Source organism: Saccostrea cucullata, unplaced genomic scaffold (assembly GCF_032062105.1).
Source record: "Saccostrea cucullata isolate Sc308-1 unplaced genomic scaffold, CSIRO_AGI_Scuc_v1 ctg3863, whole genome shotgun sequence".
In the NCBI taxonomy this organism is placed as follows: domain Eukaryota; kingdom Metazoa; phylum Mollusca; class Bivalvia; order Ostreida; family Ostreidae; genus Saccostrea; species Saccostrea cuccullata.
In genome coordinates, this window is record NW_026936836.1 from 55,222 (window position 1) to 72,618 (window position 17,397).

General features: G+C 34.5%; 1 protein-coding gene across 1 annotated transcript in view; it reads left to right on the forward strand.

The window, feature by feature from the left end:
* Positions 1 to 15,987, forward strand: part of LOC134246690 (probable serine/threonine-protein kinase roco4) — a gene marked incomplete at its 3' end in the record, with an annotated part of 67,080 nt that extends 51,093 nt beyond the window's left edge. The window contains exon 4 of the mRNA XM_062729052.1: positions 15,186 to 15,987. Coding sequence (XP_062585036.1) covers positions 15,186 to 15,987 — 802 coding nt within the window. The remainder of the gene's footprint in view (positions 1 to 15,185) is intronic.
* Positions 15,988 to 17,397: the final 1,410 nt, after the last annotated feature.

The window sequence follows — 17,397 nt, forward strand, 5'->3', positions numbered from 1 at the left end:
AACAATGCCATAATATCAATTCTTTAACCCACCGCTAATAATAAAAAAAAAAACCATCAAGAATGTTCTCTTAAGCTGTTTGTAAATAGAGGCTCAATGAAGAAAAAATGACCTTGACCTTTGACCTTGACCTTTAACATTTGACCTTGACCTTAAACATTTGACCTTGACCTTTAACCTTAATTCAAAATTCATACCCAAGCTGTAAAATACAAAATCCGCTTATTTATTATTAGACACCCACCCCCCTTATTAAACCAGAGTAACCTAAATTTCATCTCCTGAACTCATACACCACCTGGGATCCACATAAAACTGCGGAAACATGTAGAAGAGACCTCAAAGAAAGTGTATTTAAAGTTTAACAGTGATCCTGTATATTATATAGAAGTTATAAATTTTCTCGGCAATAAAAAAAAAAAATTCAAACATTGAACGACGTATTAGCAACGTAGAATATTTTTTTTTTTCAAACTCACGCCAAATTTCCGATTGACTTGTAATATTCAGGAACATGTAGAACAGACCACAGCAATATATTCTGTGGAGTTTCACGGCCAGAGTTTATGGGATACAGAAATTATGAATTTTTACGGCATAAATATCTCATTTTTCGTTATGGAAATTTCCCGTGCAAATGATAAAACATGTCATATAAAGCTTTTGTTGCCCATTTTTTTTTATGTTTAAGTTGCACTAAATTCTACTAATATGATATGATATTTTAATATCGAACATCTTTCATTTTGCTTTCCTGGGGAGTAAATGCGATGTTTGTTTACATTTGAGCAATACACAGAAATACACGCAAATAGCGGTTCTCGATATAAAAAGTATAATGTACCCTTACCATGCTGTGTTTCCCATTCAGAAATAAATGTTTACCATTGAATAAATCATTTAAACTTGAAACATAATTGTTCACACATAAATTCACGGTGATTTCGCTGTGATTCATGTAAATTCGGAATGTGTGTCAAATAGCGAACCCGACTTTCGCAGTTTTTATTCTCATGTAAACAAACCGGCCAGCCTCTCCAGCTCTTTTTGTAGACATGAATTAATCAACATTTCCTGATATATATAACACCGAAAGCAAGTGCAGAATATTTTTTATTAAACAACTTCTCATTATACACCAATCAGGTAAAGCAGAAATCTTTTCTGTCCGCGCAATCTTGTGCCACAACTGGTTAATTATTAAGGTCTTCCGTCTTCAGCGGAAGACCTTCTTGTTATTCTTAGGTTTCTTTTTCACTTTTATTATTATTATTGTTTTTTTTTCTTACCGATTTTGTGCACGCGATTTCTCGAAAACGGCTCGATGGATTTCCATGAAACTTTCAGGACTTATGTAACATCACTTGAACCTTATGCGTTTTTTTCTGTTTTGATGACGTCACTTCCGGTCCGGAGTTATCAGCACAAAATTGATTTTTTAAGGGTCAGTTTGTCCGCACGATTTCTCCTAAACGACTTTAGATAGACACGTGATACTTTCAGGTCTAGTAGACCTATGTCTGTAGATTTGTGGAATGTATTTTATTTTTACCGGAAGTGCTGCACGTCGGCGCTCGGTATGGCCCGAAAATAGGCCTATCGCGAATTTCAAAATTTTTAGCACTTTTTCTACGATATCTTTTTACCTGGAAATATTTTGTTAAAACATATAGAACAAAAGAAGTGTAGAATTTTAAGTTCTTCCAAATGATGTCTCGGAAAAAGGGCTGGCCCCTAAAATTAGGGGTCTACAGGGGCCGAAAGTTTTTCCTTTATATCTCAAAAAGTATTGAGAATTTGTAATACGTCCATGAAGCAAAGTTGTTCAAAATGTCAAGCTTAATCTAATGGAGTCGTCAAAATACGTTCGTCGACGTCATTTCCGGCCAAACCGGAAGTAGTCGAGAAACGCGTATTTTTAACGTTCTTGAAAAGTTTTTGGGTAACATCTGTCACTGGGAGCATAAAAATTAATTTTATGTCCGTCGTCAACACTTCCGGTCACACGGGAAGTAGCATAAACTTCCGGTCCACAAATTTCAAAATTTCTCACACCTTTTCTTCGATATCTTTTTACCTGAAAATATTTTGTGAAAACGTATAGAACAAAAGAAGTGCAGAATTCAAAGATCTTTCAAATGATAACTCAAAAAAAGGGCTGGCCCCTAACTTTAAGGGCCTAGAGGGGCCAACATTTTTTTCTTTATATCTCAAAACGTATTGAGAATTTGTAATACGTCAAAGAAGCAAAGTTGTTCAAAATGACAAGCTTAATCTATTGAAGTCGTCAGAAAACGTCCAGCGTCGTCACTTCCGGCCAAACCTGAAGTAGTCGAAAAACGCGTATTTTTGCCGTTCTTGACAAGTTTTTTGGTAACAAATGTCTCTAGAAGCAAAAAAATAATTTTTTCGTCCGTTGTCGTCACTTCTGGTCAAACCGGAAGTAGCAAAAAATTGCTTATTTTTGCATTAATTAACATAGCGTTAAAGGATTCAAACCATTTTTAGGCGTTATTTCTCATTTTTGTTAAAAATTAATGCTACTTCCGGTCAAACAGGACGGAAGACCTACTCGTTGCTTTGCAACGAGCTTTGCTCTAGTTAAGGTCTTCCGTCTTCAGCGGAAGACCTTATTGTTTTTCTTAGGTTTCTTTTCCACTATTTTTCTTATTATTATTTTTTTTCTTACCGATTTTGTGCACGAGTTCTCGGAAACGGCTTGATGGATTTTCATGAAACTTTCAGCTCTGATAGAACATCAAAAAATCTAGAAATAATTTTTTTTATTTTGATGACGTCACTTCCGGTTCGGAGATTTTCGCGATTTTGCCATTTTTAGAGGGTCACTTTGTCCGGCAATGTTCTCAAAAACCGTTGAAGATAGAAGCATGAAATTTTCAGTGATGATAGAGCACCTTTGGAGAAGTGAATTCAGTATATCATTTTTACCGGAAGTACGAAGCGCCGACGCTCGATGTGGTCCGAAAATAGTCCTATCAAGAATTTCAAAATTTTTTACACCTTTTCTACGATAACTTTTAACCTAGAAATATTTTGTTAAGACATGTAGAACAAAAAAAGTGTAGAATTACACGATCTTTCAAATGATATCTCGAAAAAAAGGCTGGCCCCTAAAATGAAGGGCCTAGAGGGGCTGAAAGTATTTCCTTTATATCTCAAAAAGTATTGAGAATTTGTAATACGTCAAAGAAGCAAAGTTGTACAAAATGTCAAGCTTTATCAAATGGGGTCATCGGAATATGTCCGGCAACGTCACTTCCGGTCAAACCGGAAGTAGTCAAAAATTGCATATTTTTGCTGTTCTTGACAGGTTTTTGGATATCATATGTCACTGAAAGCTTAAATTTTAATTTTCTGTCCGTCGACGGTACTTCCGGTCCAACCGAAAGTTGCCAAAAATGGCTTAATTTTGCAATAATTAACATAAATTTGGAGGATTAAACCATTTTTGGACTTCATTTGTCTTTTTTTCTTAAAAGAAAGCTACTTCTGGTCAAACAGGACGGAAGACCTACTCGTTGCTTTGCAACGAGCTCGGCTCTAGTTATTATTATTAAGGTCTTCCGTTTCCAACGGAAGACCTTTCTGTTATTCTTAGGTTTCTTTTTCCCTATTATTATTATTATTCCAACCGATTTTGTGCACGCGATTTCTCAGAAACGGCTCGGTCGATTTACATGAAATTTTCATATATAATAGCTAATCAATCGATCTTGATAGGTTTTTAAGTTTTTTTATGACGTCACTTCCGGTCATGAAATATGGGCAATTTTCTGATTTTAAAATGCAATTTTGTCTTGATTTAATAGCAAAAACTGCTTAAGATTTGAGCTGAAGATTAATTGGAGATGATAGTTCATGACTTATAGCGTTGCAGAATCGCCTTTTCGTGCGACGTTAGTACTTCCGGTCGAAACCGGAAGCGAATTTAAGAAACGTATTTTTTCAACTTTTCATTTTTAATATTTTTATTTTAGAATTGAATAGAGACCATTTTGCAGAAGCCAAATATGTAATTTGTTTGAAAATCGAAAAAGCCAATCTCGAGATATTAGCGTTTGAAATCGCGAAGCGGCGATCCCGATGGCTGAATGGTTAGCGCGTTGGATTGTCACGCGGGCGACCCGGGTTCGATCCCCTTTGTGACCAAAAAATTTTATCATTTTTTCTGCTCGATATTTCGATTTTTATTAATTTTAGACCATTTGCAACAACATATTTTCAACTTTTAAGTATATCTTACGTAATAAGGGTTCACAAAGGGCCAGAATGCTAAATCTTTGACGCTTTATATCTTAAAAAGGGGGAATATTTTGATAAACAATATTGAACAAAAGTTGATCAGAATAATGTTCTTAACAATATGCATACTTTGAAATTTTTGTACAATGGCCCCATTCCGGACTTGTAGGAGTGGTCCCTAAATATTTATATGTAGCATATCTCCACAACAAATAGAAATCTCTGAATAAGTGTTGAACAAAAAAGCTTCAAAATCACAAGACCTTTCATTTGATATCAAGAAAAAGGGGCTGATCCCTGAAATTAGGGGCTCAGAGGGGCCAACAGTCTTTTATCTATAACTCTCTATTGATCAATATTTTGTTATACATTACTGAAGCAAAAGTATTTATCTTCACGATTGGCAACAATATATGATACAATTTTGATGATATGTTACGTAATTAGGGGTCACAAGGGGCCAGATTGTCAAATCTTTGACGCTTTATATCTCGAAAAGGGAGAATATTTTGATAAGCAATATTGAACAAAAGATGGTCAGAATAATATTCTAAACAATATGCATACTTTGAATTTTTGTAAAACGGCCCCATTAAGGACTTGTAAGAGTGGCCCCTAAATATTTCTATGTAGCATATCTCCACAATGAATAGAAATCTCTGAATAAGTGTTGAACAAAAAAGCTTCAAAATCACAAGACCTTTCATTTGATATCAAGAAAAAGAGGCTGACCCCTCAAATTAGGGGCTCAGAGGGGCCAACAGTCTTTTATCTTTTTAACTCTTAAATGATCAATACTTTGTGATACATTATAGAAGCAAAAGTATTCATCTTAACAATATGCAACAATATCTGATAGAATTTGGATCATATGTTACGTAATTAGGGGTCACAAAGGGCCAGAATACTAAATATTGAACGATTCATATCTTGAAAATGGGGAATATTTAGATTAGCAATATTGAACAAAAGATGGTCAGAATAATATTCTTAACAATATGCACACTTTCAATTTTTGAAAAATGGCCCCATTAAGGACTTGTAGGAGTGGCCCCTAAATATTTATATGAAGCATATCTCTACAACGAAAAGAAATCTCTTAATAGGTGTTGAACAAAACATCTTTGAAACTACAAGAGCTTTCATTTGATATCAAGAAAAAGGGGCTGACACCTTAAAATAGGGGCTTAAAGGGGACAAAAGTCTTGAATCAGTACCTATTTTATGATCAATATTTTGTGATACATTACAGAATCAAAAAAATGCATTTTAACAACTTACAACAATATAATATAAAATTTTGGCCATATTTTACGTATTAAGGGGTCGCAATGTGGCCAAAATGCTATTTTTTTATCATGCTTTACGTCTTGAAAAGAGGGGGTATTTCTATATGCCATATTGAAAAAAGATGTTCAGAAAATTGTGATAAAAATGAGAAACTTTAAATTCGTTGAAGGAAAACTTTATGTCATTCTCTTTTAACGAATATCTCAGTCAAAATCACATCTCATCTTATCTAGTTATTCTTCTTTTTTCTTCTTATTTCTTCTCCGGTACTTTTTTGTCCGGAAGTGTTCTCAGAAACTGTTCACCCATCTAAGTTAAAACCTTTTTAGGGTTAATAGGTGTGTTGTGTAGGTGTGCTGAACGAAGGTCATTTTGCGCGCATACGCCTGCACGTGCGGGCGCGTGAAGTGAGTTAAATGACTGATTTACTTAATATAGCCATAACTTTTACATTTTTTGATGAAATGCTTTGAAACTCATTACATAGGATATATTGTGTTATATAATGACACTATCAAATTGCAACAACTACGCGCTTGCACGTGAGCTTTGCTCTGATTGGCTAAAACTTAAATCTCAATATCTCTTTTGTTTTTTGACGAAACCCGTTAAAATTTAAAACATAGTCATGCATGTAGGATATCCTACAATATGATATATAAAAAAATTCATGAAATCACGCGCATGCACGTGTGCTGCAATCTGATTGGCTGAAAAATTAAATGGATCTATCTCCTTTATTTTTTGACAAAATGCTTTGAAATTTAAAACATAGTCATGCATTAGGATATCCTGCAATATGAAATACAAAAAAAAATCAAGAAATCATGCGCATGGACGTGTGCTGCAATCTGATTGGTTGAAACTTTAAATAACTATATCTCCTTTGTATTTGATGAAATGCTATGAAATTTAAAACATAGTCATACATCATGACACCATACAATATGATATAGAAAAATATTCATGAAATCACGCGCATGCACGTGTGCTACAATCTGATTGACTGAAACTTGAAATGGCTATGTCTCCCTTGTTTTTCAACCGAACTGGATGGGATTTAGAACATAGATATATATAAGGGACTCCTACAAGAAGGTATATCGTCCTGCGCGTGCACGCACGTGCGTGCATTTGGAACGAGTGAAATTAAAAATACACTTGAATGAACGATTTTTAAAACTTTTGGACTGAATGCTTTAATAAATAGTATATTAAAATTTATAGATAATGTAGACAAGATGATATGGTCATAACGCACATGCCTTCACATGCGCTTGAGTGCAATGCTAAAATTTGAATATAATTGGTATCCTTCTGGGAAAACGTTGTTAAAGTAAAAGATGCACAGATGTTATCTTATTTAATGAAGCTTACAGGGAATATGGCACCAAAAATTGTGATAAAAATGAGAAACTTTAACGGTTCCCGTTACAATTAAAACTTTATATGTTCTCTGGGGAACATATTGTTTTTACTCTGTTTCTTATTATTATTATTAAGGTCTTAGAAATTCAGCGGAAGACCTACTGTTATTCTTAGGTTTCTTTTTCACTTTTATTATTAAGGTCTTCCGTCTTCAGCAGAAGACCTTATTGTTTTTCTTCGGTTTCTTTTTCACTTTTATTATTATTTTTTTTTCTTACCGATTTTGTGCACGCGATTTCTCGAAAACGGCTCAACAAAATCTTATGAAACTTTCAGGACGTATGGAACATCACTTGAACCTTATGCGTTTTTTTCTGTTTCGATGACTTCACTTCCGGTCTAGTTAAGGTCTTCCGTCTTCACGGAAGACCTTATAGTGATTCTACTGTTTCTTATTATTATTATTAATTTTTTTGACAAAAAATTGTGCAGGCGATTTATCGAAAACTATTCGGCGGTTTTCGATGAAACTTTCACAAAATATGAATCATAATATGATCTTTGTTCATCACAAACAAAATTTGGAAAATACGCCTCTGGTGCTAAGTTATGGACAATTTCCTGATTTTAAAATGCGATTTTGTCGCGCACTTTTATCGAAAATGGCTGAGGATATGAACTGGAGACTTATTGGAGGTGATAGATCATGATTTTGTGGTTTGCAGAATCACTTTTTCGTGCGTCGTCAGTACTTCCGGTCGTTACAAAATTTAAAAAAAAACCTTTTTTTAACTTTTTTGTTTTCCAACATTTTTCATTTATTTTTGGTATTTTAATAGAAATATATGCTTACTATATAATTTGTTTGAATGCTGATAAATCTAAAGCTAGATATTAGCATTCAAAAACCAAGCGGGAAAAATGGCGGTTGTTCTGTCAACGCCGACATTTCGCAATAGTGGTTTACGGAGGCTGGCGTTTGCTTGAACGAAAGTAACATAAGGATAAATGAAATTTAATGAATACTTGGATTGTTGTTAGTTAAATTGCAGTTCTGTGGCAAAAACGTCTTCTTTAATTGGTTTTGGCTGGTTCTCAAAGTAGAAAAAGAAAAGACTAAATTTGCAAATGAAATTCGATACTTAATATTCTTGTGCACCACGAAAAAAAAAGATCTTAAATCATACTTATAGATAATACTTTCTTAAAAAGAAAATCAATTATATCAGTATCAATATCAAGTATAAATCTTAACCACTGCTTTTTATGCACACTTGTGTCATATTAAACTTATAAATAAGAAAAAAATAATAAGAAAGCGACTTTATTTAAAGATCGCTTCATGTATTTTATTTTAGCATTTTTGTCTCAAAGACCTGATTCAAGTTATTGAGCATAAATGAAATATACTTGACCGTCGTACCTTAAGGCGAGCCATGTTTTTGGGCGAAACGTTTCAACCTTTTTTTCGATTAACTAATCGGGATAGTTCACTTTGAGGATAAACAGGAAATTAAAAAAAAAAGTTTAAAATTTACAACCGTTTCATCGCTTTACATGCATATATACTAAATGAAATTTGTAATTGTGTTAAATATACTTTCTAAACTTCGAAACGTACGCTTTAAGAAAGTTCTTTTTTTTTTTTACTTTCATTGAAGCTATCACACCTGTTTAATAGAACATTCCAAAGAAAAGGTGCGAAGATTAACTCGTGGCGTTTGGCGCTAAATTTGAAGAGTGACCCGGCTTTCATAATTTTAAGAGAGAAGCACTGTTTCGTGAATATATACAAGTGGATTTAAAAAAAATAACAAATATTTAGAGCGTTTGAATTTCATGCTGGCGTCTTGCGTTCAAACTTCACTTGTGTGAAAATGTTTTTTTTTTTACATATATATATATCTTCAACTCCATTTTACGTTTTCGAAAATTCGTTGCTCGCAACGAGCCATACTCGTTGCTTCGCAACGGAAGACCTTCTTGTTTTCGTTCGGTTTCTTTTTCCCTATTATTATTATTATTATTATTATTATTTTTCTTCCAACCGATTTTGTGCAAGCGATTTCTCGGAGATGGCTCGTCCGATTTCTACCAAACTTTCAGATCTGAAAGATATTCAATTGATCTTGATAGGTTTTTTTTCTTTTTGATGATCTCACTTCCGGTCGTGAGATATGGACGATTTTCTGGTTTTAAGAGGGTCGGCTTGTCCGGGAAACTCCTCCGAAACGACTTAAGATATCGACTTGAGATTTTCAGGGATAATAGAGGAAGGTTTGGGGAGTTGTAATTGGGTCTCCAAATCTTTCTAGCGCAAAAGGCACCGAAGTTCGGAGGGCCGAAAAAATGTCTCAGAAATATCTCACAAAATTTGACGCATTTTGTCTCATATCTTCACACCTGTTCATAATTTGTTAAAACATATTGAAGACAAAATGTTCAATATTGCAAGACCTTTCATTTGATATAAAAAAAATAGGGCTGACCCTTCAAATTAGGGGCTAAGAGGGGCCAAAAGTCTTTTATCTATAACTCTCTAGAGATCAATTCTTTGTTATATATTATTGATCAAAAGTATTCATCTTAACAATTAGATTATAAATATATAAGTTGTTTGAAAATTGGTTTATCCAAATTCTATATATTAATATTTGAAAATCTGAAGCGGACCCCAGATGGCGGCTGTCTTTGTCAATTCCGCCATTTCGCAATTGGGGTTTATGGAGGCAGCTGAGCGTTTGATTAAACCATTCTGACATACAAATGCATGAAATGTAAACAAAACTACTTGGACTTTCACGTAGTAGTACGTTGCCAATCAATGTCGATCTTAACATTTAATTTCCGTTTCACTACTTAAGTGTAACTGGGCTAGATACGATATATGTAATGTGTACATAGACTTTTTAAACGTCGAAATAAAATAAAGGCAGTAAGAACGTTTTATTTATTTTATTTCATTGCAGCTTTCACACTAATTTAATAGATAATTTCAAAGAAAATGCGCGAATATTTACTCCTGGCGTTTGGCGCAAATTATTAATAGTGACCCGCCTTTCCTGATTCCTAGACAGGTGTACTGTTGCAAAAGTATACACACAAGTATATTTAGAGCAGTACTCCCAAAAGCTTAATGGTTTGCGCGTTGGGGATAAAACAGAAAAAGGCGACATGGATTCAATCCTCTTTGCGACCAAAATTTTGAATCTTTTTCTGTGATATTCATGGCATAAGTAAAGGCCCCTATTTGCTGATTTAACGTATAATCAGTTTCTTGATTTGATGAAGAAGAATTTAAATATCTTTGAATGTCTTAGAACTTTCGCAAGCGTAGGTTCAACGTTTTCTTAAACACTAAAAAATATTCATTTCATTTTCTCATAAATAGGCTGCGCCGATAATACACATGTTGCCAATGTGCAAGTAAGGTCATCCCCGTAATGGGGAATGGACCTGTAGAAAACCTTCTCTGGTTCTGCAGAGTCGAGTTTTTAGCAAATAAAATGTATAAAAATGCACGAATATTTACTTGTGGCGTTTGGCGCAAATTATTGATAGTGACCCGCCTTTTATAATTCTTAGACAGGTGTACTGTTGCAAAAGTATACACACAAGTATATTTAGAGCAGGACTCCCAAAAGCTTTATGGTTTGCGTGTTGGGGATAAAACAGAAAAAAGGCGACATGGGTTCAATCCTCTTTGCGACCAAAATTTGAATCACTTTTCAGCTCAATTATACGAGATTTTTTTTTCCTAAATCGGACGGAAGACCTCTCGTTGCTAGCAACGAGATCGTTTCTAGTTATTATTATTATTCTTTTTTTCTTACCGATTTTGTGCACGCGATTTCTCGGAAACGGCTCGATGGATTTCCATGAAACTTTCAGGACTTATGTTACATTACTTGAACCTTATGCATTTTTTTCCGATTTGATGACGTCACTTCCGGTTCGGAGATATTGTCGATTTTATGATTTTTGAAGGGTCAGATTGTCCTCGAACGTTCTAAAAAATGGCTATAGATAGAATAGTGAAAATTTCAGGTATGATAGTCCAAAGTCTATAGATATGTAAAATCTATTTCATTTTTATCTGAAGTGCCGCACGTCGGCGCTCGGTATGGCGCAAAAATAGTCCTATCACGAATATCAAAAATTTTACCACCTTTTCTACGATATCTTTTTACCTGGAAATATTTTGTTAAAACATGTAGAACAAAAGAAGTGTAGAATTTCAAGTTCTTTCAAATGATATCTCGAAAAAGGGCTGGCCCCTAAAATTAAGGGACTAGAGGGGTCGAAAGTGTTTTCTTTATATCTCAAAACGTATTGAGAATTTGTAATACGTCAAAGAAGCAAAATTGTTCAAAATGTCAAGCTCAATCTAACGGAGCCATTAAAAAACGTCCGTTGTTGTCACTTCCGGCCAAACCGGAAGTAGTCGAAAAACGCGTATTTTTGCCGTTCTTAACCCGTTTTTGGGTAACATATGTCTCAGAGAGCATAAAAATTAATTTTCCGTCCGTCGTCGTCACTTCCAGTCAAACCGGAAGTAGCAAAAAATGGCTTATTTTAGCATAACTTAACATAAATTAAGGTGATTTATACATTTTTGGGCGTTTTTATTCATTTTTGTAAAAATGAAAGTTACTTCCGGTTACTTCCGGTCAAACAGGACGGAAGACCTACTCGTTGCTTTGCAACGAGCTTTGCTCTAGTTATTCTTTTTTTTCTTACCGATTTTGTGCACGCGATTTCTCAAAGACGGCTCGATGGATTTCCATGAAACTTTCAGGACTTATGTTACATTACTTGAACCTTATGCATTTTTTTCCGATTTGATGACGTCACTTCCGGTTTGCAGATATTGTCGATTTTATGATTTTTGAAGGGTCAGGTTGTCCGCAGACTTTCTCAATAATGGCTCAATATAGAAACATGAAACTTTCAGGTATGATAGACCAAAGTCTGCAGATATGTATAACGTATTTCATTTTTATCGGAAGTGCCGCACGTCGGCGCTCGCTATGGCCCGAAAATAGACGTATCACGAATTTCAAAATTTTTAACACTTTTTCGAAGATATCTTTTTACCTAGAACTATTTTGTTAAGACATATAGAATAAAAGAAGTGTGGAATTCCAAGATCTTTCAAATGATTCCTCGAAAAAAGGGCTCGCCCCTAAAATTAGGGGCCTAGAGGGGCCGAGACTTTTTTCTTTATATATCAAAATCTATATAGAATTTGTAATACGTCAAAGAAGCAAAGTTGTTCAAAAGGTCAAGCTTAATCTATTGGCGTCGTCAAAATTCGTCCGGCGACGTCACTTCCGGCCAAACCGGAAGTAGTCGGAAAATGCGTATTTTTGCCGTTCTTGACAAGTTTTGGGGTAACAAATGTCTCTAGGAGCATAAAAATTAATTTTCCGTTCGTCGTCGTCACTTCCAGTCAGACCGGAAGTAGCGAAAATGGCTTATTTTTGCATTAATTAACATAGCTTTAGATGATTCAAGCTATTTTTGGGCGTTATTTGGAATTTTTGTTAAAAATAAACTCTACTTCCGGTCGAACTGGACGGAAGACCTACTCGTTGCTTTGCAACAAGCTTTGCTCTAGTAATTTTTCTTCTTCCTGGGTACTTTTTTGTCCGGAAGTGATCTTGTAAACTACACATCCGACTTAGGTAAAACCTTTTTGGGGTCAGTAGGCATGTTATGTAGATTTGCGGAACGAAGGTCATTTTGCGCGCACGTGCTTGCAAGAGCCTGCACGTGCAACACGTGAAATGACCGATTTAATTGATATAGGCGTAACTTTTCACATTTTTGATGAAATGCTTTGATACTCATAATATAAGGATATATTAGAAGCATAGACAATATGACATGGTCAAAATAGCAAGATCTCATGCGCATGCACGTGCTGATTGGCTGAAACTAAAGTCTTAATATCTTTCTTGTTTTTTGACGAAATCCTTTGAAATTTTGAACATAGCCATACATTTTAATATCCTACATCATGATATATAGCAATTATTATGAAAACATGTGCATGCACGTGCGCTGCAATCTGATTGGCTGAAACTTTAAATAGCTATAACTCCCTTGATTTTCAACCAAACAGGATGGGATTTGGAACATAGATATATAAAATGGTCTTTTAAAAAAAGGTATGGTCACCATGCACATGCATACACGTTCGTGTACGTGAGCTGCAATCTGATCGGCTGAAACTTTAAAAAGCTATAACTCCCTTGGTTTTCAACCAAACAGGATGGGATTTGGAACATAGATATATTAAATGGACTTCTACAATAAGGTATGGTCACCATGCACATGCATGCACGTGCGTGTACGTGAGCTGCAATCTGATTGGCTGAAACTTTAAACAGTTATAATTTCCTTGGTTTTCAACCAAACAGGAAGGGATTTGGAACATAGATATATATAATGGACATCTACAAGAAGGTATGGTCTCCATGCATATGTATACATGTGCGTGTACGTACGCTGCAATCCGATTGGCTGAAACTTTAAACAGTTTTAACTCCCTTGGTTTTCAACCAAACGGGATGGGATTTAGAACATAGATAGATTTAATGGACTTCTACATAAAGGAATGGTCACCATGCTCATGTATGCACGTGCGTGCACGTGAAATGGGTAAAATAAAAAATACACTTGAATGAGCGAATTTTTTAATACTTTTGGATTAAATACTTTAATATTTAGTATATTAAAATATAAAGATTGTGTAGACAAGATGATATGGTCATTACGTATATGCCTTCACATGTGCACACATGCAATGCTAAAATTTGAATGAGCATGGTACATTTCTGGGTAAACATTGTTAAAATTTCAAATGCATAGAGTTTGTGTTAATAAATAAAGCTTACAGGGAATATGGCACCAAAAGGGAGTTGGGGAGCATTTAGGGAACATCTGTAACGGTCCCCGTTACAATTAGCACTAGTTTATATTTCATTAATATCTTACATGTCTTCCTTTCCTGCATTAGACGAAGTATTAGGTTATCATTCTCGCTACCGAGTCCTGTATAACATTTGTCCGTCTACACCGGCGTCGACTCATAACATTGAATAGTGACGAAATCCTGCCTTTTTTATAGGGGTCTGCACTCTGCAGAGTAGCTAGACTCGGGGACAAAAATGGCGGAAATATTCCTTTTAGGAATCGTGTTCACCTTTTATGTCCAGGAAAAAGGTAATGACCTTAATATTGAACGGTCAAATTAAATCTCACTGATACTTAGTGATATTATCCTCTTGATTCTGTGAAGATTTCACTATTTAAAAAACCCCAAAACAAACAAGAAATGTGAGAAGAATCCTACCTTGATATAGAAGTAAACATAAAAAGTTGGCACAAATTTTCATTTATTTTATTGTAGTCGCAGGTGTTAAAAAATTAGACTGATGACGTCATAAATTTTTAACATATACGACCAGAGAAATTGAATCTTAGTGCCCTTTTTATGCCCCTGGATCGAAAGATCGGGGGTATATTGTTTTTGTCCTGTCTGTCTGTCTGTTTGGTTGTTTGTTTGTCCCACAACTTTACCCTAGCTCATAACTATTGAGTGGTTGGGGCTATGGGTTTCATGATTCATAGGTGTGTTACTTGTGACATGACCTTTCTTTGAGTACCTCCAAATTTGACCTCTTGACCTTGGCCTTGGAGTTTGACCTACTTTTATTCTATTTGTTATCAACGTTAACCTTCGCCATAACTTTTGAACAGATCGAGATAGAGACTTCTTATTTAAAATGCATACTCCACAAATTATAAATTGACCTTGTCTGTGACCTATATGCTAAGAATAGCTTTTTCGAACTTTGTTGCCGCCGGGGCCACACTGTTTCAGAAACATATCTTGTTTTAAAATGACATGAAACATAATTAATTTTTGTGATTCAAATAAGTGAAATCCCTTATTCAGTTGTTCTGATCTCTTTTTTTATTTCTTGTTTGAATGAAGATAATTAGTTATTTGCCAATCCTTTTCTATTAAATTGTCCATCTGTGTCATTCTTGACAAAACACAAGTGTTAAAAACTACCCCATATTACTCAATCAAAATACTTGCAAGTAATTAAATAAACATGTGTTTTATAAAAGATTGGAAGTGCTACTAAGAACGACTCAACATACATGTTCTCGTTTTTTTATAATGAATACATAGGTATAGTTATATATTCTATTGTAAATATAATGTATATATAATATTGCTTCTGCAGGAAAAAGATGGATTTTATGGACAGCTCTTGGATTTGTTACCAACAGATTCCAATCTTAAGAAACATTTAAAATATGAGAGGTGTTTTTTTGTCAGCTTTCCTCGTGACAAAGGTGAAGATTTGGAAGTTTTATCTGAATTAGAAAACTCTATTGCCTCTATTGCCAAAGACAGGAAATGGAAAGAAGATATTCCAAAAGAATGGTCTATTATTGAACTGGCTCTACTCACGATGAGAGTTTCAGAAAAGACGGTTCATATCGAAGATCTCAAAGAGAAATACTGGAAGGCTAAGGAAGATGAAAGTCTAAAAATGGAGGATGCACTATGTTTTTTCCACGACATTGGATTGATTCTTCACTTTGAGGAGGAGAACCTTTCAAATACAATAATTGTTGACATCCAATGGTTCGTTGATACCTTCAAATTCATAATATCAGACAAAAATCATGTCCGAGACTTAGCAGAAACTGACAGAGACTGGCAGTACTTCCACAGAACAGGGTATCTCTTTGACAGATTTCTAGATCGAATGTGGAAAAAGTTATTTCACAAGTCGGAAAAAAAGAACATTTTGCAATACATGCAAAGACTAGGATTACTGGCGATAGGGGGAGAAAAACACTATGTACCATGCATGAACAAAAGAGATTTTGGTAGGAAGGAAAGGATTGCATTACGGGGAATGGAAACAAAATCTTCTGTTTTAGTGCTTCATTTCCAATTTTTACCGTTCTTCTACTACTGTCGATTGATAGTTGCCTGCATTGTGGGAACTGAGTGGAAGGTGGTAGAAGATGAAGGTATACCAGGCTTGTATAAAAACGTCGCAATTTTTGTATACAAGGACCACCTTCTTGCCTTGGTTGTGACGCAAACTTCAATTCAAGTCCAGATCTTGAGGCCACAAAACTCACCTATTGATCCCAATATCGCTGTAAATATTAGGGAGACTCTTGAAAATAGACTTGAATACTTAACGAGTACTTTTCACAAAAGAATTGCATATAAAGTTGCATTTCAGTGTTCAGATCAAAATGTACTTTGTGACAATGTAGGTTGCTACGTATATGATGAAGAAATATTCAGGAAAGGTCAAATACCATGCCCAAGACATGGACTTACAGGATATCATATGATAAACGAAGACACCCTGACAAAATATTGGAAACAAGTGAGTATACATTTAATGCTGTTGAAATGTTATTGATTATAATATCATTTTTCAGTTTTTATTTTCTTCTTAAAAAGATCTACCTGGGCACTTGAGATCCACATGTTATATATGATTATAAATTAATAGTAAATACAGCGATTCTGCACTGTACAATACAATTTAAGTAACAATATTAATGCGCCATATTGAGGAATGGTCCGAAAATCCATATTATGTTTCGGACAGGCTTGCAAAAATCCATGTCAAACATGCTTTATTAAGTTTAAAGATTAATTTCTTTCACACTCAAATATTCTTCCGAATATTTAATGTATATTTTCTGAAAACAAAAATGAGAAATGATATTGTACATCAACAATTATTTACCATTTTATCATTTATCTTATATTTGAAAAACATTAGAAACTACCTGTAGTGATTGATCCGTTCACCTGCATAATTAGGTCGACAATCTACATTTCTGTTACATTTATTAGTGCTCTTATGTCTGTCAGAAAATACAAATAGAATTAAAGAATCATTTTAATCAGATATATTTTGAATATTTCAATTAATCCTCTTGAATCTCAAATATACCAAATTATAATTTTCTGGAAAAAAGTAAGCCTTAACAGTCACGATTATTATGTTCCCCAAACGAAGTTGGGGAACATATTGTTTTTACTCTGTTTCTTATTATTATGTTCCCCAAACGGAGTTTGGGAACATATTGTTTTTACCCCTTCTCTTATTATTAAGGTCTTCCGTCTTCAGCGGAAGACCTTCTTGTTATTCTTAGGTTTCTTTTCCACTATTTTTAAGGTCTTCCGTCTTCAGCGGAAGACCTTCTTGTTATTCTTAGGTTTCTTTTCCACTATTTTTATTAAGGTCTTCCGTCTTCAGCGGAAGACCTTATTGTTTTTTTAGGTTTCTTTTCCACTATTTTTATTATTGTTTTTTTTTTCTTACCGATTTTGTGCGCGCGATTTCTAAAAAAACGGCTCAATCAATTTTCATGAAACTTTCAGGTCTGATAGAACATCAAAAAATCTAGATA